General features: G+C 35.4%; 2 protein-coding genes across 3 annotated transcripts in view; one reads left to right on the top strand and one right to left on the bottom strand.

Annotated features, from left to right (window-relative positions):
• LOC134847739 (uncharacterized) overlaps window positions 1-27974 on the top strand; it is a 569481-nt gene that overhangs the window by 7018 nt on the left and 534489 nt on the right. The gene's annotated exons all lie outside the window — the stretch shown is intronic.
• Window positions 589-17587, bottom strand: LOC134847692 (Golgi apparatus protein 1-like). The gene is made up of 16 exons (XM_063864868.1): window positions 17392-17587; window positions 15150-15434; window positions 14670-14765; window positions 14375-14596; window positions 14054-14299; window positions 13650-13836; window positions 11838-11885; window positions 11305-11537; window positions 8044-8153; window positions 7119-7922; window positions 6658-6772; window positions 6508-6576; window positions 5993-6284; window positions 2753-2916; window positions 2159-2495; window positions 589-1731 (listed from the first exon to the last, which is right to left on the bottom strand). The coding sequence occupies exons 1-16, from the start codon at window positions 17581-17583 to the stop codon at window positions 1457-1459; spliced, it is 3675 nt and encodes a 1224-aa protein (XP_063720938.1). The 5' UTR covers window positions 17584-17587; the 3' UTR covers window positions 589-1456.

Below are 27974 nucleotides of genomic sequence, written 5' to 3' on the forward strand. Positions count from 1 at the left end.
TCTATAACAATTTATGCTTGAATTTTCTGATGAATTTAACTCAATTCGAGAAAACTGGATCAATAGATTAAATTTTTGTTTTACTGGGAAGTGTCATTTAAATTCCATTATAGAAATTAGAAGTTGATCACGTTTTTCGTGACCTTTACACTTTTGCTGTTCGATAGCGGAGTTTGCCTTCCTTTTACAGGAAAAGAACTGAACTTCAAAAAAAATCAAAAGTCAAACCGCGAAAAATTAAATTTGAGCCTGAACACACTTTTCCGAAGAAAGCGGAAATCATAGGGACTGTAAAAAGATTCTGAACTACAAACAAAAGAATCATCAAGACCTGTATAAGTCTTCACTAGTTCATCGAATCGTTAAAAAAACTTTACTAGCTTTGAACTCACTCGCGTTTATCACGCTCTTTTCACTTTCTTAATTGGAGAGCGTAATTTGACTTACTTTTAGCCAAACGACTTTGAAATTAACAGCAATCAAGTCAAAAAACAAAAATAAGCCCTTCCTTCAATGGCACAAAGACAAATTCTACGTTTGAGCTAAATAGTACTTTTACCTTGCGCTAGATCTCAATCCTAGAAAAAATTAAGCATTGGAATGCTTCAATTTGCATGGTTTACGAATTGATTCTCAATTTATTTACAATAAGTAAAATACCTTTATAATATTTAAATCAGTAGACATATAATTTTAGTCCAATTGTGAATTACATGGAAAGCGGACAAATTAACTATCGAATCGAAACCCCGCGCAGTTGCAAAATCAAGCACTCAAACTTTCTGAGGTCAATTTAATACCATTTTCAAGAGAAGTGGTTCAAAAGCATGCTACATATGTCATAGCACTTCCCAGCGTGTTTTCAACAATTAGGGATGATATGAAAAAGGATAACGGAAAGATACCATAGTAAACACGTTTCAAAACCAAGGCATCATACACCATTATATTCTGGAGGATGTTAATTATTATCAGTTTTGAACTAGATATCAGAAAAAAAATATTTAACATACAAACTCAAAATTGTCAGCTTGACCGAGAAACTGTGAGCAAAAACCATCTCTATCAATACAAACTGACAACCATGACCAGAGAATGTTACTATGAAAGAAGGTATATAGCAATTATTTACAAGAGAACATATAACCGTTCATAAACGAAGCTTTCAGCACCTATGATTAGTCGGAAAAACTTACATGTCGCAGAATTGTTCACTAATTTATGATCAAGTTCAGATTTCAATGCTGCGACTTGAACACCTTGCATAGTAACTTTTGTATATGTATCATGGCTGGTAACATATCTTAGCTGCAGGGTCTTGTGAGGAAACAAAATATCATTGAATCCATGTAATATTTCGGCGTGAGCATGTGTATTGGCTGCTGCATTTTAGTTGTGTGATTTGTCTTTTAAGTCTCTGCTTTTGTTCAAGATGTGATCTTAAGTAATTTAAGATCTATCGGCTCTTCATCTCACGGGCGACTCGCTTCGTCACTCGTCCGAACAGGAGTCCACCGAAAAAGATGACAGTGATAAGCATTCCGAATATGGTGAGGAAGTAGTGTCGGTTGGAGGACTCATTGATCTGCACCATCAGGTCTCCCATAGTGTCCACTCGATGCACCCTGTCTCCCGCTAACTTCCACATCTGCACGCGCAACTGCAGCAGACTCTTGCAGTCAGTCGAGATGCGCGCGCCACTGTTCATCTTTTCCAGCAAACAAGTCAATTCTACACAAATATTTCTCAAAATGTTCATTTCATTTTTGTAACACTTCATTTCGAACTCTGTACTTCGCCATTGAGCTATTCGGACAAAACTAAAGATCTATCTCACTTAGGAGGCGATGCTGTTTTGCAAAAAAAGCAGCAGAGCTAAAAACACGAAAAAAATATCCTTAAAAAACTGACAGGCTACGAGATTCAGGTTGAATTACAATGAATACAAGCAGAAAGAAATGTATTTTAATTTCGCGGATATAGTTCATGCTGTTCAAATAACTCAAGAACCGGCCACGCACTGCGACAACAAGCTGCGACCGTGTTAATTAGTAACAATTTGCAACCAGCTTTAAACCAGGAAAATATATACCCGCCAGAAATCAATTCATCTTAAAATGTTTGCATGGTTTTGAGATCAACCATTGTTTATACTTACGTCTTCCTTTTCCATGAGCTACTTGCGGACATACATGTTCAATGTCAAGAGAGCAAGTCTTTTGCAGCACTGGGTCCGCCTGGATATCCATGGCTCCCTCGTCCAGTACCCGTTTAATCTCATTTCGGCATTTTTCCTGTGGATCAATGGCATCTGTGATCTGTTCAGAGGCGAACTTATTCTTCAGACATTCTTCTACTTTGTTCGGGGGCTTCTCGCTGCAGAATTCCTTCACCACACTCCTGCACATCATCCTCAGTCTGAAGTCCATCTTCCACTCGGAGGCTGAGGCTCGGATGAACTGCTGTACTTCCACACTGCACTTCTCCGTCAATTTCTGCCGAAAAAACTCGTTTTTATCCTTCAAGAAGTTCAATATCGCCAAAATTTACATAAACATTAAAAATACTGCAGGTATTAGCCTAACCGATTAAGTTAAAATCTAGTTCTGCACGCTCAAATCTTGGACAACTTAATTGAAAATATTTGTTGAACAATTACAAAATCTTTAAGTTGATTGAATGCCACACAGGTTCCATTACATCCATCCATTGGTCCTTTACTCATTTCAGCCATCAATAACGTTTAACTCACATCATTCGCGTAGTTCTCCCTCAGACATTGAATAACAACGCCCTGGTACTCCTGGATGCTGGTGTCGCTCTGTGCTTTCGCCTTGGCTTGTTCCAGAACCTCTTTACACTGAGTCTTGATGTCCATCTGGCAGGCTCGGAACATATCAGCATTCAGACGCACATCTGAAAGACGTACCAGTAGAATTATAGTAGCAGAGATGCAAAAAAAAGATAAGTGTACACAACTTTGAGGCAGCCTATCTAAATTGTTTTCAACAGAAATGTTTATGTTTCCTTGTATATGTCTAATGTCTCTATTGTATATTAAGCTGTTGCTTCGTCTGTATAATAATTAAAGTTCCTTTGTCTATCTTTTTTTTCTCTCTCTCTCACTCTAGTCGTTGTTCTCGTTGCAATAATGAACACTAACACAGAATCTTCCGACCACAGTTATCGTGCGCAACAAAGTTTTGACACGACAATCAACAACAATGTACATAAAATTAGGGAAATAAAAATTAGGCTAGGCCAGGATTTTATATACACTTCTTATCTTTACCAGTGGAACCCTTGACTCTAATTTAAAGTTCTTTCACTTTTACAACCAATCCAGTACTTCGAGATACCTGGTACTTTTTAAAACTCTACATACGTCATATCCATGTTAACGAGCATTCAAGCGAACATGAATGGTCAAAAACTGTAAAAAGTCAACTTCAATTGCTGACTGCACTTTTCACTGCTTGCTATGAAGTGACGTGGTAAATCGTGCCACGTCTTCAACTAAATGGATTTTAATTCATACAATAAACTTTGTTTACTACTAACTAGTTTTGAACGAACCATATTAGCAAATACGTGTTTGAACTAGCTAATTTAAAACAAATTTTTTCCAGATGGATCTGCAATTTAAGAAACGAATGACAATGATGATTGCAAATGACAAATGAATGCAAATCGTGCCACGTCTTCAACTTGATGGATTTTCATTCATACAATATACCTTGTTCACTACTAATTAGCTTTGAACGAACCATATTAGCAAATCTGTGTTTGAACTAGCTAATTTAAAACTAGCTAATTTAAATTTTTTCCAGATGGATCTGCAATTTAAGAAACGAATGGCGATGATGATTTCAGGCATTAAAAAACAAAATACTTCCAGCGTGAAAAAAGAGACTCTAAAAAACTGCAAAACTGAGAAAATGCAAAACTGAGCCGAAAAAAAACCTTTTAGGAAAAAAGCTTCAAGAAAAATCGAAAATAATTTAAGCAAATTACATACATTTACAATCGTACTAATTTCAGATTCGGTAAATTTTTCAAAACATAACAATGGACCTTTTCCAGAATCTTAAATATTTAGCGGAAAGCCTGAAACAGTGGTTAAGCTCTTAACTATTACTAGTGCATGCGCCAACTGAAAAAAAAAAGAAATACGTTTGTTCTAGATTTACACAGAGACATAGGTAGCCTTCTGAAATTATTTTAAAAATATTTTTGAAGGAAAAATTGAATGAGCCATAAACACTTTGGATTTCAGGAACTTCACCTTAAAAAAGCAAAACCTAAAAGGATTGCCGATACTGAGCAAGTAGCGCAGAATATGCCGAAGATAATTGTTAAAAAATACAAAAAACGTTTTTCCATTTAATTTTTTCAAATCAAAGTCTTATTGTGCGTGGTTTGATGAAGGGATCCGAACAAAAGTGTACAATTAAGACAATTTTCGTGGTAATAGTTCAACAAGCATACTCGAAAACCGTTTTCTTCAATTAAGAAATGATTAGAAAAACGAAAAGAAAAAAATCAAAAAAAGTTGAAAATTTATTCACAATTTTGGTACCAAATTTTGCGAGGAAAAGAAAAAACTGAAACACCTGAAAGAATATTTCCTCCCAATTTTCACTCGTCGGAACAAAAAAAGTGTCTTCATTTGGTTTATCGAAATTCACACGGAGTCAAAGCAAGCTTCGCATCATTTGCCATACAACACAAGCCTATAACGCATAAAAAAATTTAGGAAAAAATAAAAACTTTAAAAAAAAATAGGTCTACCAAAACTTTCTCGATAGAAGTTCATTCTAGGCAAACAAGCCAGACATTTGAACATTAAATTAGCAACGGAACCACCCTTACAAAGAGGAAACAAAGCCGACAATCTTTGAACAGACAAATGAGCCTGAAAACAATGATTCCCTCTCGAAACTACAATGAACAACACTTGCAACTAAAATAAAACTTGCTTACTGCACAAGAAAAATCCGTGATGTGGCAAGTAGCCGACAAAATGAGCAGACACCAGTTCAGCTGAAAATAAAGTTTGTAAAAAATTAGAAAGTTTTAATTCCCCGCTAAAACTACTATGCAAGTTACTGAAAACTGAAGCAAAAAAACGTTATGGGAAAGCTAAACCGACAAAACTGGAGCGGACAAACTAAAAGTCCGACAATCCGATTTTCACCCTAATTTTCTAAACTGCGTACGTACTGAGAAAAACAAGGTCCGACGGGGAAAAACAAAGTCGAACCCCTAAATTTAGGGTGCAGAGGTTACGGCGTTCTCACCGGGCCAAGTGAGAAGTTCTTAAGCTTCAAGCAAAACAAGTAGGAAAAGCAAGCAACGAAGATTTGTAAGAAAAGTTGTTAACGGGGAAAAGTCTAGTTCTCGATTACAAGAAAATTGCTCTAGCATGTTTAAAAAACATCAAACCAAAAAAGAATCAGAAAAAATCCACTGAGCGGCACATGAAAACAGAGCCAACAGACAGTTGAAAGAGTCAATGAATGCAAGAAAATCAAAAAAATATTGACTTGTTTTTTTTAAAATAACCTCAACTATCGAATTTCAAAAAAACTCTTTCATTTCTAGAACAATTTATGATAAGCTAACCTAATTTGGAAAAACTGGATCAAAAGCTCAATTTTTTTTATTTCGCTGGGAAATCTGATAGTCAAATTCCATTTTGAAATTACAAGTCAATCACGTTTTTCAATAGAGGCAATAAAAAAACCAATTCCTTTTACTGAATTAAATGAAAAAAAAAATCATCGCGACCTACATAAAAGTGTGAACTACGTTCATCGACTCTTATAAACTTGAAAACATTTCAAAGCATAAATAGCACACTGACGTCCAAAAGTCAATAGCTTCATGAGCGCACATTTAGTTCCAATATTAATTCGCTACCGCCCGATAAATTTGCACATCCAATACCTACAGCTAAACTAAAGATATCAAAGCTGAAATATGAACAAACCTTCTCCTTTGGTTGCCATTCGCTTGTGAACAATCTTGAGACATTTTTCCTCAAATCCGTCATGCAACCTGTGCTTCCATAGACATTTGAGTACATTCTGCTCGTCCTCGCAGAACTGGTTAATCATGGACTTGCATGCTCTGTTCAACACGTAGTCCTTCTCCTGTACTTTTTCGGGTTCACTTGCTTCCTCTTCCTGTCGCTGGAAGATCTTGTTCCTGCAAACAGCCGAGAGATCCTCTTTGTGGTCTTTCAGACACTCCAGCATTCTTCCTTGCCCACTCTTCACATCCTAGATAAAAACTCAGATTTTTTTTCAATATTTCAAATAATTACCCGATTTAAGCTATCACCTCTAAATCGAAAACATCAAGTTTAACTACACACCTCCGGCAATATCATGAAATTTGAGACTTATTTACATGAAATCTGCTTTAGATAGCATTACCCATGCTTTCTGTTATAAAAATTAAGGAGTTTTCATTTACTTTCAGCAATAAAACCTGTTAACTTACGCCACAGTACTCTTTGATATCAGCCTTGCACGTCACGTATATTTCCCTGTCCATCTTTACATCTTCGTACTAAAAACAAACCACCCAATGTGGCACAGAGTGCAACAAGTCACGATCATCTCATTAGTACAAGATAATAAAGTTCATCACCTTTTCCTGTAAAGGACGCTTCAATTCTTCCTGACAGTTGTCGCTGATTCTCATAGCCTGGCCTCTAATCCTGTCATCTCGAATGGTCTTCGACAGACAAGTCACTACTTCATCTCTACAAGCGCAAAAAAAGATGAACTCAATCAAATAGATAGTATTGGCATGAAGAAAAAATTATATCGACCCTAAGTTTGCCATACTAACAGTTCAAAAAAGCTTCTTTCTATGATAACGCAGAAACACAATTTACCCAAAACAAATTGAAAAATTTGTGTCGACCAACCGGCTCTTGTTTACCTTGCCAATAAACGGTGTCAGTTTGTTAAATGAAATTGGACCAAGTTAACATCCTCCCCCTCCCCCCAAGCCGTTTGGGGGTGGGTGTCAACTTAGTTCTAAGTTGAGAATTTTCAGCAAATCAGAATCGAGGATGTTAACTTGATCCGTGACATTCGACTTACTTGGATTTAGCGTTTGGACAGTAAGCATCGACGTCACCTCTGCATTTCTTTCTAAACTTGACGTCAAATTCGAAATCTTTCAGTTGAATCAGCTGCATGTGTTCAATTCCCGCAACACAAATCTCATGAACATCAGGTTTGTTTTTGTTCTTAACCATGCAGTTGAAGAGATTTCCCTGGTTAGTCGTTCCTCTTTTCTCTTCTGCGCAGTACTTCTCAATCATTGGTTTACATGACTGGAACAACTTTCGATTGATTTCAACTTCCTCGGTCTCAATCTTGGTGTAGTTCTTTAGTGCACGTTTGCACTCACTGCTCAAAGTTGGTTCATCCGCATCATTGCCTCGGTTCGAGGACTCAGTCCGATAGATATCCTGAAGACATTCCATCTCGCGGTGCTTGCCGGTCGTTTCGGGGTCCGAGCAATACGAAGCCAAGTCTGCACGACATTGGAACTCAACGAATGGGTTCAAGCCCACACGAACAGCCCTGTTCTTCATCACTCTGATAACTTCTCCCGTACACTCTTCGCTCAACTTCAAATCCGCCCGCTCATTGTTAATATGTCGATATAGACAGGCGAACGTTTCACCATGTGTGGCTTGGTCTTTGGTTGCCCATTTATCGACATTACACTTATCACGCGCGTCTTTGCTGCAGGCTCTGAAAAGTTTTCGGTCAAGCGCCCAGTCTCTGGCGGTGAAGTAGGAAATTTCCAGAAGAACTTCGGAACAATCTTCAGTCATTACGTCTTCGTCGTCAATCAAGTCAAACAAACATCCAACAGCATCCTTCGCGTACTCACTGTAAAAATAAGAAAACTTAAAACAACCTATCAACTATGCCTAAATTCTTCTTTTTTAAAGTACCAAGATAGTACAAACTTTGACCACTAAGTTAATTTCAAGCCATTTTAAGTACGAACCCGTTTCGCTTTCTGCAGTTTTTATCCAACACGGGTTTGCACGCTTCTAGTAAGACTGCATCGGTCGAAATTTCTTCAGCTGGGTTGGCACTTCTGATCAGGAACTCAATCTGTAAACAAACCAATCATGAATAGAGATTTCTTCCAAAGTTGGAGATTACAGACGAACTGATCTTCCTAAAAACTGATTACCTAAGGAACCACACTTTACTGCCAAAAACGAAAACACATTAACATTTATTCAAATTTTAGTGTCATGAGTTCAATCAGGGATGAATCAAAGTTTTTTCGAGGAAGTTATGAGTTGGAAACTAGCCGACAGAAAACAGATGCAAGCTGCATGAGTAGCAAAAAACGTTGAAAGGAAAAAAAATGTCAAAAAAGCAGATCTAACAAATTATGTTAGTCTCGATTTGTCTTTAACGAAGTTAATTTTGAGGAAATTATTAGAAGAAGGCCATCACAAAAGTTAGACAGAGTCGAAGTTGCACTTCGCATTCATAATCAAAAATATGACCGACAATGCTACTGTGAAAAACTGAATGAGTAAAACTTTTGAGTCTACATAATTGCTAAGTGACGCAAGCCAATTATGACGCATTAGCAGTACCAGTCAATTTGAAAAGAAATTTCCCAACTAACATGCCTCAATTTATAGAGCGGACGCATTTTAACTAGTATACGAAAAAGTACATCAGAAACATTCGACCCTGCTGAGGTTCGAACCCTCTTATTTTGCTGCTGGTCACCTTCCCTACCTCTACGCTACAGAACCATAACACCTTGAAGCTAAAGTGCTATTTGTAATACAATAGTGGGTGTTAATATCCTTAGCATTTGCTGTACTTAATCGCTGGGTATTGATCTTATGCATATACTGCAATAAAAGAGAACTTTCAAAAAGAGCACTAATATTTGCTACTTAGATTGGAAAAAAAGTGAGTTCGTAGTATCACACAATCTTTGCTTGTGTTAATACAAGGCCAACATACAAATAGCCAACATTCAAATTTTGAAGAAAAAAATACCGCCTTGATGCTCTTCGTTTTCAAAAATAATTTATGAATGACTTTTTTGAACAAAAAACAAACCCACTTTGAGAAAACTGGATCAATAGAAAAATGTTTTATTCCGCGGGAAAATCTGTTAAATAAATCCGGTTGGGAAACTAGAAATCGATCACATTTTACTTCGACTTTTACACTTCTGCTGTTCGGTAGCGGAGTTTGCCTTCCTTTCAACTAAAGAAAAGAACTGAAATTAAAACAAATAAAAAGAGAAACGGCGAAAAATCAAATTGGAGCGTGAACAAACTTCAAGAATTTTTCCTAAAAAAATAATCAACACCTTTATGAAAATCATCAATATCTTCCTATATATAGACACTAAAAATTGGCACTAGAAGCACCTAAAACAAAGCTTTAAAAGCTCTGAATTTTTTTAAGCCATTAAGTTAAAAAGCCATTAAGTTGAATTTGTTCTTAAAGTATTTGGTAACCAGTCTCGATGGTTGCTCTCAAAGTTAGTTATTTTAAATATTATAAACAAATTTCGCTTAGTTTAATAGCAAGATGTGAAATTATGGTGTGAGACAGTTCATATTCTTTTCATCTGGGTAGACAGATAAAATCCGAAGGATCAACCGGTTTAGACATAAACAGACACATAAACCTAGCTCGGGTACTGTTCAAGCTGTTATTCCGGCGATGGCATGCTGACTGATTTAAATCTTACTATACAAAACCGGGTCCTTTAAGCATGCGTCCTAACAAAAACGTGTTCTTCATGAAGTGTCTCCAGAGAACTGCATTTATCTCGTACTTAGACTACATAAAAACGAAGATGTCTTGAAATGTAAGGTGAATCAAACATTTTCATGTCGTCCGACGCAGGGAGTGAAAATACCTTGGTCATGTACTGCTTAAATGCAAACTTAATGCAAAATAGTTTCTAACTCCATTTTTAGAATCACCGTCGAAAGCTGGCAAAATCATGGCTCTGGTCTGGAAAAACATGTAAGCAATGTTGTTTCGATAAATGATGCCATTTTCGCAACAGAAACACGAAGTGCATGAATTTTGTAGCAAAACACATTTTTAACTGAAATGAAATCAAATAAGCTAAAATGGTCCACCAATTTGTGTTCAAAGTGAAGCCTTTCTGAAAACTAAACATAGCCAACTAAAAACTGGAAAAGAGTAATGAACGCAAGGAGACAGAAACTAAAAGATTTGTTTTTATTTTTAAAAACTTGAACTTTCAAAATTTAAAGAAAAAAAAAGAGATGAAAGATCTTTGATTTTCAAGCACAACTTATGAGTGGCGCTTCTTTGATTTAAAATCCAATTTGAGAAAACTGGATCATCAAGCCAATTTTTATTTCCGCAGGGAAATCTAAGCATTAAAATCCACTTTCGAAACTAGAAGTCGACCATGTTTTTCGTGACTTTTACACTTTTGCTGTTCGATAGCGGAGTCTGGCTTTTTTAACGATGAAAATGAGCTGAACTTAAAAAATCAAAAGTCAAACCGCAAAAAAATCAAAATTGAGCGTGAAAAACTTCAAGGATTCCCCAAATTTTTTTAAAAATCACCAAGACGTATATAAAAATATAACAGTCTGCACTACGTTTATTACTCTTTCTTCTTTGCTGTTGCACTGGTGTCATTTGTGGGATTTCCCTATCACAATTATCGTGAGCCACACACTTCTATCTTTGAATTTATCAATAGCAAAAACATGGGATTCAGACGCAGAAAATATACAAAGTGACGACGAAATGATGACAAAAGGAATCCTTTTCGACCAGGATACAACTAAAATACTTGCAGAAAAATTCATCAAGGTTGAGTTATTTATGCCATTCCCGAATAAAAAACAAGACGTTCTTGAAGGAATGTGAGAGTTTAGCTATAAAACGTAATGGCTACTGGACAAACCCATCTATGATTTGAGAAACGGATTTGTCAACCAAGTTCGATTCTTAAATGATAGTTTTTTCAATATGATGAAATTCGAATTTTCTAGAAACTGTGCATGTCAGACAAATGCGTTATTGATTCTATAAAACAAGCTGTTTGCCTGAAAATCGCATGCGTAGAAAAACGCAAAAAATCACAAAAATTGAGAAAAAACAAAAGACGCCTCCGACTATTAGTTTATATTGGCGTTAAAAGCATCCTTAGACAAATTTTAGGTTCGGTCGGCCAAATATGGATGTCCCAAATACACCCTTGAGTGCAATAACGTGCTTTGCTTACCGATTGGAAGCATTTGGGAACTGTTTCTTCCATGTTGAAGCTGTGTTCATTGGGCATTTTGCCAAGCTTCATGAGGCAGTGCAGGGTCTTTCCTCCTTTCTCCATTCCTCCGCAATAGTCCGTAATGACTGTACTACAGTGCTTCACGATGGCAGGGTTCAACTCATAGTCGCTCATGAGCATTTTACGAGCCCCTTTCATTGCATCCACACATTTCGCCGTCAGTGGTTGGCCTAAAAGCATTCAAACATCATTGATAAATTCGCTTTCTGAGTTGATAATTGTAGCGTGAAAGTGAAGACTAGAATGAAAACGAAACAGGTATCAACAATAATTAAAGAAACAGTGAAAACTTGCACATAATGGTCAGCTATATAATTGATTGTATTCGATATCTATAATCGATTTGAAGCAATGAAACAAGTTGGTTTGAAGAAAATTCAGTATATTTAGAGTTATAAAAAGTGGGAGCAGAACACAGAGATGTTAATTCAAATGCAGCTGTGGAGCTGCAAAAGCAGTCAGTAACTCACTATTGACTTTATCCGCTTTGCCATCAGGCATTGCTTGCTGTGATAGAGCTGAAATTATTCGCAGTTTAAGCTAAAACTCTAGAGTAACAAGGATATCAAGTATCACTGAATACTGTGATCGGAACATCTAGTAAATCAACCATTTTGATTTATTTTACTTAACTGTTTTTAAAAATTGCAAAAAAAATCCGAAATCTTGCAGCTGTATTACCTGGACCTTCAGAAACTTTACATTCAGAGGCGAAGTGAGGCTTGCCTAGCTTTCATAGCATGACAAGCTAATCGACAGAAAAAGAGATGAAACACGTGCAAAAAAAAATTAATTTCGGAAAAACATGATCTACCGAAAATTTTCCTAGAATTAACTCGATTTTGTCATCAACAAAATTTTCTTTCAAAATATGCCAGAAAGTAAGAAATTTTAAGTTAAATAAGCTTCGAAAAAAAACTAACAAAACGGTAACAAAGCCGACCATTTTTAAACAGACAAACCTTGCACAAAAAAAGTTTTAATAGAAAAAATGAAAAACTGAAAAAAGTTTTTAAGTAAACCCTCAAAACAAAAAGATCAAAATTTTTTCGGCTCAAATAAATCAAACATATGCCGGAATAAATCATAAACCGAAACTTTTCAAGCCGAATGATGACAAAAAAGAGATTAAAGCAAAAAAAAAGATACAGAAAGCGAAAAATGTAAATTTACAACTAACATGAAACACAACTTTGGAACATAACTGAGATTCAAATTGCTGACATGCTCAAAAGTTGTCTAATCGCTGGAAAAAATACAGAGAGAGATGACTAAATTTCAGTCATCTAGTGACAAAAGTTGCTAGCGGGTAAAAAATGTCCAGTACACGAGTGCAACACCCTTACTTAATGCAAGGCTAATAATTTTGGTTTCTGCAAATCGCAGAGGGGCTATGAAATACTTCTTCAGCCGTTCTAAGAAGTCAGTTTTATAAGCGGTCAGTTTTATATAACCTCTACATATTCCAATATAATGATGAGCAAGATCTTTTTTTTACAACTCGAGGTTGTTTTTTTTTTGGTCTATAACTTTCAGATACAAATTGCTCAAGCTATGGTAGATCTGAAGCTAGAGGTCAAGTGAGATCTCTTCCTAATTCACTATTATTGCCATGGCAGGGGATTAAACACAAGACCTGATAATATCAAAACGAACACCTTAACACAATGAAACATAGCCAACAGACAGTTGGAAAAGAGTCAATGAACGCAAGTAAACAAAAAAATACTGAGTTTTTTTTGAAAAAATCTCAGCTTTCATATTTCAAAAATATATATGCCCTTAATTAAAGCTCTTTGCATTTCTTGAACAAGTCATGGCAGGCACTTTTTTGATAAAATTACCCCACCTTGAGAAAATTGGATCAACAAGTAAAATTTTTATTTCGCTGGGAAATCTGAAAATTAAATTTCACTTTCGAAACTAGAAGTCGATCAAATTTTTCTTGTTTTTACACTTTTGTTGTTCGCTTGTGGAGTTTGTCTTCCTTTTAACAAAGAAGTTAACTGCACTTAAAAAGAAATCAAAAGTCAAACCGCGAAAAAGTAAATTCGAGCCAGAACAAATTTAAAGACTGCCTGAAAAAGAAAGAAAAAAATCATCTCGACCTATTTAAGAGTATGAAGTACGTTCATCGACTCTTAAAAGTGCCTCGCATTTCCAACCCATCCACGCTGACAGCAACCAAAACCCAAATCAGTTTAAAATTAAATGACCAATCGAAGCAGAAAAATTCACATATATTGTCTAACTTTGCTCGAAAAATACTTTGCTTCACTGACCACTGCGTTGTTTGAACTCAAGACAGAGCAGCATGCTGGCCATCTGAGAGTGCTCTTCTGCCATTCCATTGAAGTCACACTGGCCCTTGAACCTCTCCAGGTCTTCCATACAGTACTGTTTCAGAGGAAAGCTCACCTTCGGGTCTTCTATTATCAATTTCTGTCTGTTGCTCAGAGCCCCTTTGCACTAAAAAGAAACGACGCTGAGATTACTAATTAACTGCAAGGTTGGTTTCGCCTCCTTTATGAGCTAAATAAGCGAAATTAATGTAAATGCTTTCATTTGTCTTCCATTGCTGCGCATACTTGAGATTAATATTCAGTAGAAATGCAGTTAGTGAAGTCATCTACCTAGCACATAATGAATTGATTGGCAGATTCTAACAAAACCATAAAAGACTAACCTCTGGTGACATTTCCTGGTTCGCCTTGTTGTCCATAAGACATTCGAACACTCTGCCTTTTCCAGCTGCGACAGACGCGCACAGCTTGTTCCTGTCGTACTTGCAAGCAAAATAGAGAGCTCGATCCAGATTGAAGTCATCAGCTTGCAGTTCAGCCACCAAAAGGATTTCCTTTTTACAATTCGCCGATACGTCCTTCACTTTGGTACGAAGACACTCAATGACATGTCCTTGTGAATGAGCTGCCTGAAAAGAAACTTCACTGTTTTCTCAAGATTATTAGTAAGAGTATAACTCTATTTCCACCAGTTCAAAATTAACCTTCTGATCGGAGTCGACTGACCCGCACTTGAGTTTGTTGACGTCATCTTTGCACATCTCGTAGAAGGGTCCGATGAGTCGGTAGTCTTGGAACACGATCGTGGATATCCTGTTGACCATGTGATAGCACCTTCCCTCTCCCTTCATGATCTTTTCCTTGTGCAGCATCAGGCATGATACAATATTCGATTCCACCTGCTCAGCTGATCCACAAGTACCTTCCTAAACATCATATTTCAGCAATCGAAAGCGTGTAAAAAACAAGAAATGTTATGAAACTTGTTCCACTATTTACCTTTTTCAGTTGTTCGATGTCTTCTTTGCATGTCTCGGCCAACATCGGTGTGAATCTGGGGTCAGTTGACATCTGTCGTTTGTACTCCCATACATACTAAAAAGAAGTTATTCAAATCAGCACATTACAGTAAGTGTCATGTATTTGCGATTTTATAGTTGAAATAATGTTTTAAAAGGGGGCATTACACTGTTCAAAATTCTGCCATATTAACAGGGTTACTACTATTGATGGAATAGGGGAAAATATGAAAAAAAAACTTTTATGCTCTTTTTTTTTCATAACTGATGTTGGCATGTTCATTAAGTTTTTTTATAACTAAGGTACGCTCCAAGTGGATTTCTTAAAAACCTTAAGCGCATTCATATTTGATGCATGATTTACAAAAATCTTATCAATCGTTTAAGTTAATATTTCTGTTAATTTTTAAGTTTCTGATGTTTAGTTAGATAATTGTTTTCTTATAGTTCTTATATATACCGTATGACAATCATCAGATAAGTCAGTGTCGTCTTTTCGGAGGGATAAGCAGGAGAGAGTTCTGAAGTTGTTGCCCCAGTCACCCTCCGCGCAGATTCTTTTGACATCCACGGAACATTCTGGCGTTTCCGATATCAGCACAGTTGGCCCTTTCCCTTTCCCCATCGCATTCTCACGCACACCACCAGCAGGCATCATAGGTTTCTGGTTTTCTTGCTGATTTAATGCGTTTCCTGGGTCGAACTTAAATCTTGGTGGGCCTAGATTTTGATGTTGCTCCCTAGCCTGAAATTCAAAAAACAAATTAAGTAATGGGGAAACGTCGACAACAAAAAGTTGGAAAGGTTTCAATGAAGTTTCAAGGAAAGCGAAGAGCAGACTTTTTCTGTGCATTTTTGAACATTTGAAAAAAAAACACTTACCTTTAAGATCTTTGGATTTCAAAAAAGCCAACAGATGGTTAGAAAACTGCTAAAGAACAAGGAAACTGAACAAATGTTGATTGAAGTTTTTTACTTTCGAAGAAAGTCATATAAAAAATAATTGTTTTCTGAAAGAAGCTTAACTTTCGAATTTCAAAGAAAAAATTTATGTTCAAGCTCTTTAAATTTCTAGAACAAATGATGATTGACATTTTAAATTTAGTTATTCCAATTTGAAAAAACTGGATCAATAGGTTAAATTCTGTTTCGCTGGGAAATTCGAAAATCAAATTCCATTTTCGAAACTAGAAGTCGATCAAGTTTTTCTTGACCTTACCAAGTAACTCAAAGCTCTTTGAATTTCAATCAAAGAGAATTTATGAGTAGCACTTTTTTGATAAAACTAACCCAAGTGAAGTTTTTATTTCGCTGTAAAACCAGTGAACTAAATTCCATTTTCTAAACTAGGAGTCGATCTCTCATTTTGTGATCTTTACGCTCTTGCTGATCGATAGAAGAGTTTGTCTTCCTTTTAAAGGAAAAGAACTGAACTTCAAAAGTCAAACCGCGAAAAAGTAATTTTGAGCCTGATTCAAGTTCATAAGCATTTTTTTAATAGAATTAATCCATTTAGAGAATACCGGATCAATGGGTAATTTTTCTATTTCGATGGGAATTCAGAAAAGTCAAAATACTTAAAAGCATTCACGTTTTCGTCGCCTTTACACTTTTGCTGTTCGATAGTTGATTTTGCCTTCCTTTTAACAGAGGAAAACACTGACCTTGACAAGAAATCAAAAACTAAACCGCGCAAAATCAAATTAAAGCGTGAACAAAAGTTCAGGTAAGACCTTTACCTGAAAACAAATACAAATCACCACGACCTACTTCATTCTTTTGCACTAGACAAAGAAAAGAACAGAATAATCGTATAGTTTCTCCTTCAAAACAATCAAAGCCTCACGAGCAATACATTTCGTCTTCACGTACATTTAGTCTTCACCTCGTTAAAAACCAACTAAGTGCAACCAAAACGAAAATAGAAGATAAACGACTGAACAGCTTGACAGGAAATAATTTTTTTGTCCAGCTTTTTTCTTACCAAGCTTTTTAAAAATTGGTTCAGGCAAGGCAGTCGAGACAACAAAAACTTGGAATCTTAAATATTCCAATTTTTCCAGAATTTCAAATAGTAACAACCAGATAAAATTCTAGTTGCAAATAGTAAAGGCATAAAACTAATATAGGTTTCTTTCAAGTATACAAAGGGGTTTTAATACATTGAAAGACTATACTCTTAAGAACAGTCAATCGCGTGGCAACAAAGTTGACAAAAAATAAAAAGACATTTTCTAAATAACTCGAAGCCAAGAAATTTTTCTCTCGGTTTTTTTTTCGCTGGCTAGTGTAATCTAACAACCTTTTGAATGATCAACTGATTTTATTAGAGAAGCCCAGTTGTCAACCTCACAAAAAAGTCCATGTTCCGATTTGCTTTGGCCTGCTAATCTCCCACGTAATAAGTTACTAAATGACTCTTGAAAACCAATTTCTGTGACTACCGGATTTGGACTGAGAGAAAAGATAATTACAGGAAAAAAAACGCTTTGTTCCCGATAAGACACGTGCTCTGGCTAAATTTAAAAAAAAACTTTCAAAAAAGTGACACGGTGAATATTAATAATTTTTTATTGCTAAAACTTTGGTACTGCGGTCTGACACTATTCGGAGTTGAAGTAAATGTCTTTTTTCATAGAACCTTTTAGTTCTAGATATCATTATCTATCAGTTTTCTATGTTAACAAATTTTAATATATTACTTGTTGGATGTTCGGTTTAAGCTGATTTTGCATCGGCTGGTTCTGCATCGGCTGATTCTGAATGGGCTGGTTTTGTATGGGCTGATTCTGCATGGGCTGATTTTGTATGGGCTGATTCTGCATGGGCTGATTTTCGTTGGAACCAAGAATTCCACAGATACAGCTCAAAATTATCACCAATGCCAAACTCATTCTTAAAAATTATTGAATACAGATTGAGACACTATTATTGAATACAGATTCATTCAGAAAATAACGCTGAAATTTTTGAAAACAGGGTTAGCCTAAAAGTATTTTTCAATTTGATTGATTATTTATTTTGAAAAGATGACAGCTGAATGAGTTAAGAGACCTCAGGCCTGCGCTATAAAATAAAATTACGACACTCATGTAGAGTTTTCAAACAAAAATTTCTGAATACGTTAATAGAACAATTTTACTATGTTTCAGCAAATTGTTTTAAGCTATTTTTTTGGCAACTTCGATAGTCGAATTGATGTAATTTAAGGAGCATCTTCATCTAAAGGTTTCAAGGGCGGATACTCTTCCAAGTTTTGGAAATCGGTGTTGGATGTTAGGGATAGACTTCTGAAAGAATCTGTTGACGGGTCCGTGTTAGGCGCTTCATTCTTCTCACTCCCTTCAGATGTAGCCACACCACTGTTGGATACTGACTTGGAAGCCATCCAGTCACTAATATAAGGAGTCTTCTCTGACTCCTTCGTAATCTGCTGTAGCGTGGCCGCTGATGATTCTTGACTGGAAAACATCTGCTCACTGAACGTCCTGGCCAATGGCTCTTCAACTTCATCTGCTAAATCCTCGTCTGGTTCGCCTGTCTGTGAAACCTGAGGTGCTTGTGACGAACTATCCAATATTCCAACAGAACTTGAATCCATATCAGTCAGCGGAGCTACTGAAAAGGTATTTTGTGATTGCGAAGTTGACAAAGCTTCTATGATCTCATCGCTGATCCCGTATAGAGCTCTATCGCCAGTACTCAGACTTCGATATCCGCTTTCTCCGTTTTGAGAATAATTCTCGGTTGCTAGCTTAGAAATTCCTGAGGTTTTATGCGGCGAAAAATCTCCCTTTGAAGGCCAACCGCGAGGCGGCGAGTTTTTGAGATACTTTTCCAAAAACTCTATACAAGGTTCCGGTCCATCCCGCAGAAAAACATCATCGAGAGCAAAATATACCAAAATCCGTAACACTTCTTGATGCAGTTGGTTTCTTTTCAAATCGCGTACGCTTTTCAATTCGGCTAAAAGTTGTGCAGCAATGTCCAGGTTATGCATGTATTTGTGACTACTCTGTGGTCGGTTCAGTCCGACTAAACTCGAGGATCCCGGGCCGTCTCCAGTTCTGACCGGCGTGCTTTCGTTTTCAATCGACAATTTGGATATTCTACGCTGCTCTGCGATATGTACTCTCCTTTCTTGGAGCAGTTTCTCTTCTATTTCCAGCATACCGATGTCCATTGTAAACCTTTGAACCTTGTCTCGCAGTTCAATTGCGTTGCGAAGTGGATCGGATTCCTCCTTCATACTCTTGATTTTCGCCTGCAGCTCTTTATATTCATTATCATCTTGTTTGATCTTTTCTTGCAGTTCAATTACTTTTTCCATGAACGATTTCAACTCATTTCGTTTTTTGATGGTGGTCGATAGCTTCTCTTTGCTAGCACGAATGTTACCGACAACCCTCGAATCTTGATTTGCCAGACTTCTTCTATCCTTACCAGCCTTTCCACCTCCGATGTATTTCATATCGTTTTCAAAGCTTCCGATTTTATCCTTCAGTGAATCTATTTCTTGTTGTAGCTTGGTTATTTTCGAATTCATATGATCGGGCTTCATAGCTGTTTTGCAATCTGGATGTTTCGTTTGCCATTCATATATCTTGTTGTGTTTCAAATCATTCAAGTCGCACTCTGCCTTCTTTTTGCTGTCTATGGAGCTCCGAGCCTTCTCGTAATATAAATTGAGTTGCGTTTTAACAGTGTTGAACTTAAAATCTGGATCGTCAGCTTTTTCCAGTGCATCTTTGGCTTCCGTAAACCTAGTTTGGAAATGGTTCAATTGAATCCGTTTGTTTCGCAGAAAGTGTTGAACCCTTGTCAACTTTCGCTTCAGTTCGTTGCTACTTAAGGCCGACACTCCCTCGGCATCCAAGATGTTATTTAACTCATGACAGCTGGAACAGGACGAGATAGGTGTATTAGTACCTCCCGAACTGGAGGAAAGCTGTGTGTGCAGATAGAGAGGAAACCCAAAATTGGTATAGTCATTAGTGGCATTTGTTGCAACTCCTACGACCTGAGCGTAGGACTTGCTAGATGTTGTCTGTCTGCCCGTGAGGTTTGGACTGGACATAGGACTGCAAGATGCCGCACAAAATGTTGGGATCAATCATACAGTTGCTACATGTCAAAGTAATTGAAACTTTACATTGTTTAAATCTAAAAAAAGCACTTTTTAACCAACGAAGCAAATATCGAGTACTTTCCAATAGCCTTGCATTGGGAAATCGAATGTATAAACGATGCCAAAAATTTTTATACGTAAATCTTAAATCTAAAACAAACGTAGGAGTCGAAACATTTTTTTCGAATGTCACAACGCAAAATTAGATTTTAAGAGTTTTGATATGATGACTTTCCAATAAAAAATGAATATTATCTGTGGTTTGCTTCACAAATAACGTGACGTATTAACATCAGCGTAACTAATTAAAAACAATTTTAGTCACAATCAGCCGGTACTACAATTTGAAGAGAAGGGAAAGCTCATAAAACTTCACTCCCGAAACTTGAAATGAAATAAAATCAAGATTTACGAAAAAAAAAATTTCTAGGAAACGGAGGTATCAGTCTGTAACGTCGTTTAAGGAAACTTAGAGAAAAAGCTCAGTAAAAAATTGCACTTATAGGAGCTACTCAAAACACTAATTGAGCCTTTACGCGACAAAAAACACTAGCCGACAAAAACCACAAACCTGAAAAAAATTTCGGACAAAAAACATCTATCGAAATTTTTTTAATCTTTAATTCAATTTGTTGGAAAACTGATCAAAAATTATCAGTGCTGAATTACAACAGACCAAACTTCACACAGACGCAAAGCTGAGCATCGAAACAATTGCTATTCAACTCAATAATAGCATCAAAGCTAGGAAATAAAAATGAGACGGATAACACATCGAAAAAAAATGAATCAAATTTATTTCATTTATTTGAGAAAAAAAAATTCAATTTCAGAAAGAAATTAAACTGAGTAACTAACCAAGAGTATTCAAAAAACTTTCATTGACCGAGCAGCTAGCTACTAAGTCGACAACACTTGGGCAGGCACCCATTGAGCCGAAAACAAAATTGCCTTTAAAACTATTGTCCTACATTTGTTTCTGAGCTCCCTTCCCCCTGATACACATCTCCCCTGAAAAACTTCGGAGGACAGAAATCAATTTTGGCAATTCAAACTGCGCAAAATAAACCGATAAAACTAGCCGGAACTTTTTTTGATTGATTTCAGAAAAATTGATTCAAAATCAGATATAGTAAATTCACAACTAATTTTTCTAATCATAAGTTTTCAAATCGAATATAAATTACATGCTTTGGAAATAAAGCCAACACAAATTGAGCAGACAAAACAGACTCCTACAACTCCAAAATTCACAAGAACAAAAAAAATAAATCAGACTGAAAAAAACAAGGTCCATCCGGATTCCAACTCCAGACTTTATGCTGTAAAGGCGCCCACGTTACCTCCAAGAAGGATCCTGAAAATTGTTCAGATTCAATAAAAGAGCGAGTTCATCTCCCTAAAGATTTTAAAGGAAAGTTGTTTATGGGAACAAAGTTTAGTTACAAGTCACATGTTCTCGCAAACGGATTGAATCGGCAACAAAGCCAACAAACCTGGGCAGAGGGCAGTAAGAAGTTCCACATACCCCAGAGCGCACACGAATGCAATGATGTGACAAAACCGGTATACAAAAGCCGAATAAAAACTTGAAAACAAAGGAAATAATAGAAACTAGCGTTTAACGCACCTTCGGTGCTTCGAATCATTTCGAGGTCATGAAAAACCGTATATATTGGAAACAACATCTGCAAACTTTTAGTGAACTCAGACTGCAGCCAATTACAGGGTTGGTAATTTCAAACTTTTTTAATTCCCATTTTAAAAGCGTCATCTGGAAAACTTGATGGGCCTCTGGAGAAAATTGGAGGCCAGATTTGCAAACACAGATTCCCTGAGAGCACCCTACTATAGGGTTAGGAATCTAAGATTTTGTGAATTTTTTTAAACCTGTTTCCCGAAAAAAAAAAATTAAAAAAAAAACGTCTTATCTCGGAAACTAAAAAGATTAAGCATTCAAATTATGAGGCAAGATTTGAGACGCCTAGGTGTACGCTGACAATAAGGTTGTATCTTCATCAAGTTACTAGTTTCAAATTTTTGAATTTCTTTGTAGATAAGTTCTTTGAGAAATTTTGAAAAAATCAAAAAAGGTCACATCTCGGAAACTAAAAGCATTTGAACAGTCGCGTTTTGCAGTCGCATGTGGCAAGATTTGCAACTCTTTGGAGTACCCTGACAACAGCGAACTATATCGTTGGAAATTCCAAATTTTAAAAAATAATTAATTTAAACTTTCTGAAGTTTTCTGGAAATTTTTGAAAAAATCACCAAAAACGTCATATCTCGAAAACTACAAAGAATTGAGCAGTCATATTCGGAGGCAAGATTCGCAATCTTCGAAATTACTCTGACAGCACCCAACTACAAGATTGGGAATTTCAAATTTTGAGAAATAATTAATTCAAGTTTTCCGAAAATTTTTGAAAAAATCACAAAAACTTCATATCTCGAAAACTACAAGGATTTGATCAGTCATATTTGGAGGCAAGATTCACGATCATTGATAGTACTCTGAAAAAACCCAACTACAGAGTTGAGAATTTCTGATTTTCAAAAAATCATAATTATTTAAGTTTTCTGAAAATTTTTGAAAAAATCACCAAAAACCTCATATCTCGATAACTACCAAGAATTGAGCAGTCATATTTGGAGGCAAGATTCGCAATCTTTGAGAATAATCTGACAGGACCCAACTACAGGCTTGGGAATTTCAGATTTTGCGGGAAAAAAATTGATATAGGTTTTCTGAAAATTTTTGAAAAAATCACAAAAAACGTCATATCTCGAAAACTACAAGAATTTGAACAGTCATATTGGGAGGCAAGATTTGTAACTCCTTAGAGTACTCTGACAGCACCCAACTACAGGGTTGGGAACTTCAAGTTTAAGAAAATTATTTTGTGATTTGAAATTTCTGAAATTTTTCGAAAATATCTCAAAAATCGACTTATCTCGTTAACTAAAATGATTCGGGCATTCAAAATTGGAGACAAAATTCCCAACCACTAATTCAATATTGGGCTGCTTAATTTGAAATCGGTAAAATAACCACAAATCAAATTGGAAAGTCGAAAAAAAAATCTTAACCATTGCAATATACGATATAGCTTAAACATGCAAAAATAATACGTTGAAAAAGCTTAAACATGGCGAGATAGTGAAGCCCGCAATTAAATAAATAATAGATTGGAGACAAAATTCGCAACCACTAATTCGATATTGGGCTGCTTAATTTGAAATCGGTAAAATAACCACAACTCAAATTGGAAAGTCGAAAAAAAAAAATCTTAACCATTGCAATATACGATATAGCTTAAACATGCAAAAATAATACGTTGAAAAAGCTAAACATGGCGAGATAGTGAAGCCCGCATCTAAATAAATAATAGATTCAGTTGCTGACTTACAACCACCGACATAAAAATCGTTCAAACAAAAAAAAATTGAAACTGTCGCATGATACTAGATCTATCGTATTGTCATTTGAAAAAACTTGCCAACACAATATGTGAAATTAGCATTTGAAGAAAGCTCAACTAGCGGTATCAAAGCCAGAATACCTGGGCAGAAACCCTTCAAACTGAAAAAAAAATTCAAACGACTTGAACAATAAAAATTTTGGAAGCCCCCTCTTCCTTAAACACATTGACGCACACCAAAAAAACCTTGTTCATCAGAGACGTAAAATCAGGCCGCTATGCCTATATAATATAGGCCAAACAAATAAAGTCGAAACAAAAAATGAAAGTTATACAAATAGTTGGTAAAATAACTACCATCCCTAACAAGTTTCGAATAGAATGGATTTTTAAAATGCTAACATGCTCAAAATAGGTCTGTTGCAGTGGTACCAATAGATGGAACCAAGAGATGAACCATGTGATCAAAAAATACTAGCACCTGGTTGCACCACACTTGATATCACAAGTAGAGAAAGAACGGAACTCAAACTTCAAGATTGCTCAAACTTAGCCAACCAGACAGTTGCAAAAGAATCAACGAACGCAAGTAAACCGAAAAAAATATATATTGATTTGCTTTTTGTTGAAAAAACCTCAATTCCCAATTTCAAGGAAAAAATAGCTGGCATTATAATCTTGAACTTCTAGAGCAATTTATCAATTGATGATTGACACTTTTTGATAGAACTAACACAATATGAGAAAACTGGATCAAGAGGTAAGCTTTTATTTCGCTGGGTAAACTGAAAATTAAAATACACTTTCGAAACTACAAGTCGATCACGATTTAGGTGACCTTTTCATTTTTTCAGTTCGATAGTGGAGTTTGCTTTCATTTTAGAAAAACAATGGAAACACCACTTGCGATACAACAAACAAAAAAACATAAAAAGCCAAAAAAACTAAAATTTCAACAGAAACACAAGGTAATATAAACTTTCATGTCTCGATGAAAGTTTATTCCAGACAAATAAGCCAGACACTTGAATTTTAAAACAGCAACAACGGAAAAAAATCTACGAAGAGAAACGAAGTCGACAACCTTTGAGCAAACAAAAGTTAAGCCGAAAAAAAAGATTTTTTGAAAAAAGTCCCAACTTAAACAACACTTGCAATTACAAGGAAAATTCTTTACACCACAAGAAAAATCAGTGATGTGGCTATTAAGCCGACAATCTTTCAGCCGACAATCTTTCAGCAGACACCATCTGAACCGCAAAATTTTTTTATGATTTTTTAAAAATCTTTCCAGTCCCCCCTGAAATTAGAACGAACAACACTGGCAACTACAATAAAAATTGCCTGCAGCACAAGCAAAACTATTGTGATTTAGCCGACAAAAATTGAGCGAACAAATGGAAAACCAACAATTCATTTTTCTTGGATTTTTTTTCAATTTCCTTGATCTGAAAAAAAACACAAGGTCCGGCCACGATTCGAACCTCAAACATTAGGGTACCACGGAAACTGATTTATATCCAGGCCCAGGGGAAGCAACCTGGATTTTTAGGAAAATTTAAATGAAAAGAAATCAGCTGCCTTTTCCTCCTCAGCAAGTGATTCAACTGATTTTGGTAATAGTAGTTGTTAACCAGAATTTGAAAAGTTGAAAAGTTATTATACAAACAGATCAATGAATATCTATTGTTCAATAACCTTCTGTAACACCCAATATGGTTTCAGAACCTTATACTTAACAATTAACGCAACTCTTTATTGCACAGAATTTTTCCGCAAATCAATGGATAAAAACAAACTTGTTGCCGTATCTCTTTTAGATCTATCGAAAGCATTCGATTCAATTAATCATGATCATTATAACACTAAACTGAAGGATCTGGGATATTCTACAACAGCATTATATACGATTCATAGTTTCATGAGCAACAGACAACAAAAAACTCTAGTAAACAACACAGAACCCGATTGGACCTCAATCCACCAAGGTGTACCGCAAGGTACAATTTTGAGATCCTAAATCTTCAACCTATACATCAATGACTTTAAAGAACATTTAACCCAAAAAAGCAAAGTAGTACAATATTCAGACGAGACATTACTATTTTGCGATGATAATAACGTTGATAATGCTTTACAGATACTACAGGAATCATGTCAAAAATTGTCAGTATTATTCTAGAAGGTAATAAAACAAAAAAAACAGAAGTATTTGGGGGTAACTTTTGATCAACTCCTTACATTCCAAAGTGAAGTTAAAAGTATAAAAAGAGAAATGACCTGCGGAATCAAAACAATTAATAAAAAGACCGCTGACAATCCAAAACAGATTACTATTAATGAATGCTCTAGTCATAAGCCATTTGCATTACCCAGCAGTATTCCCAAGCGGTATAACAACGAATCTGATAATATCAAATGAAAAGCAACTAAGCTGGGCAATTAAGACCTACTGTGACGGAAGACAATTTGATTCATCATCTGATCTTAAGCTGACTCAAATACTGTACTTCTTCCTAAAGTACAATATACTACCAGTTTCTATGTTTCTTAAATGGAAATTAGTTTGTCAACTTTGGAAAATCAAACAATCTACTACCAGTATACCTAAAATACAAGTACTAGAGCCACACAATTGATGAGGAGAACAAGAGAACTAAAAAATTTCACTTCCAAGAAAGATTCAGCAGTCATTATAACGAAAACTGATTTTTCAGAAAATCAGTCTCAGTATGAAACCAAACTGAAAGCACAATTGCAAACCTACCAACAGCAGCTTAACATATAAGACTATGAAATTTAAATTTAATTTAATGTTCGATTTAATAATTTAAATGAAATAATTATTTTCTATATATTTTCAGATCCCTCTAGGGCAACCTATGGAACCACATCGTGGAAACAAATTTAATTTATTAGAAGACAACTAAAAAATCTCAGAAATTTACAGGAAAATGTTATTAATGATTACGTAATTTATTATGTATTTACAGTTGTTTAAATTTGATTGGTCAAAAAGTTTTAGAGCAATTTTAGACATGATTCTCAATTTTCAGATCTTCGATCGTTTTAAATATTGTAAGAATTTTTCAATCCTGATGATGCACAAAATGTGCGAAAACGTTTGAATTAACATTTTAAATTTCTTATAAAATTATTATTCTGTAAATAGTTATTATACTAGACAAAAATTGCATCATGTTACTGCTTATCATTTTACAATTTAATGTGTTCATTTTTCTTTCAATTGAAACTGCTTTACCAAACACAAATACCTTTAATTAAATGTTAAACGATTTACAATTTACTTCAGTTTGAAGAATTTTTTGCCTTCTTATACATATCGGTACATAAAAAACCGTTCCTAATCAAAAATCAATTAAAACAGACCAGAACGAAGAAATTTACGCTTGCTCGAAAAGAAATACGATGCACCATACTCAAAATAAGCAAGAAAGATTAATTGTTTTTTTTAAATAGTTAGGAATTTAACTTGCATTCTACAACCACTATCTTGGTACCTAGTATTATTCATACTCTTCGCCGTAATTTTAACGATTAATGGGTTTCATATCGCATTTTTTTTTCATAAACACGAATAAAATTGATAGAATATAAATCAGCGGGGAAATGAAAGTCGCAAGGGTAAAGATTACATCTACCTGTTTTTCCCTCATCCTTTTTGTGGGTGCCGGACATCAAGCCGACGCGACTTCAAGCCGAATCGTAAAATTAGGGACTTCACGCCGAATATTTTGATATTGACTTGTAAAATATGATAAATTTGAAAATTTTATTTCACTAGTTATTGGCGTTTTCATAAAATTTAGCGATTTCATAAGAGTCCCTTCGGCTTGAAGTCCAGTCGGCCTGTTGTAATAGACCTTCTTTTTGTGTTGATGGTTATTGAGTTTGACCTACTGTGTTTAGAAATAATTATCTCATATATTCAACTGGACTGCCTTAAAACGTGACGTACACTTCCACTCCAGAAAATAATTCCACTTGGAAATGAAGTATTTTTTTTAATTTCTGATGGAAATGCTAGTTGAAACATCTATGAAAAATTTAAGTTACTGATAGTCCGAAAAAAAAATGTATCATTAACAGGGCTGTGTGGTTAGTAGGTTTTCTCCTCATTACTGTATTCTCACAGTTCGACCCAGTAAACAATTGTTCTTGGTAGCTTTCAGGGCCTAATATACGATAAAAATTCTGTTATAACAAAATTCTGGGAATCCACGTTATGACTTTAAAATGAATAATCGAAAAATTGAAAAAAAAAACAGAAATCATAAATTGCCTTGTTACCGAAAGAGGTTGGAAATGAAAAAAAAAATGTATTTAAGCACAAGTCACAAAAAAAAAACAAAAAACAGATTGCCGATCAGGACACCCAGTATCCGTTTGAACAACAAAATGTACAGGAACAGTTCAGAAACTATCTAGATGAGCTCTTAACAATTTACAAGGTGTTTCTCGGGTCAACAATTAGGTTACTAACTCGATGAGTTGCTCGATAAATATTATGTTATTTAATGTACATATTGATTATGAAACTTTTAACTAAGGAAAATTTAATTTGCAATTTAAAACAAAAAAAAATTTGGAAATTATCTAAAAGTAACCTTAAACTACATTTCCCAAATTAAAAAAATAATAATCATAAATAAAAACAAAATGAAGAAAAAGAGAAAAAGCTGACAGACTGGTCTCATGAATCTAGTATGAATTT

The sequence above is a fragment of the Symsagittifera roscoffensis genome, chromosome 1 (genome assembly GCF_963678635.1).
Source record: "Symsagittifera roscoffensis chromosome 1, txSymRosc1.1, whole genome shotgun sequence".
Classification (NCBI taxonomy): Eukaryota; Metazoa; Xenacoelomorpha; order Acoela; family Convolutidae; genus Symsagittifera; species Symsagittifera roscoffensis.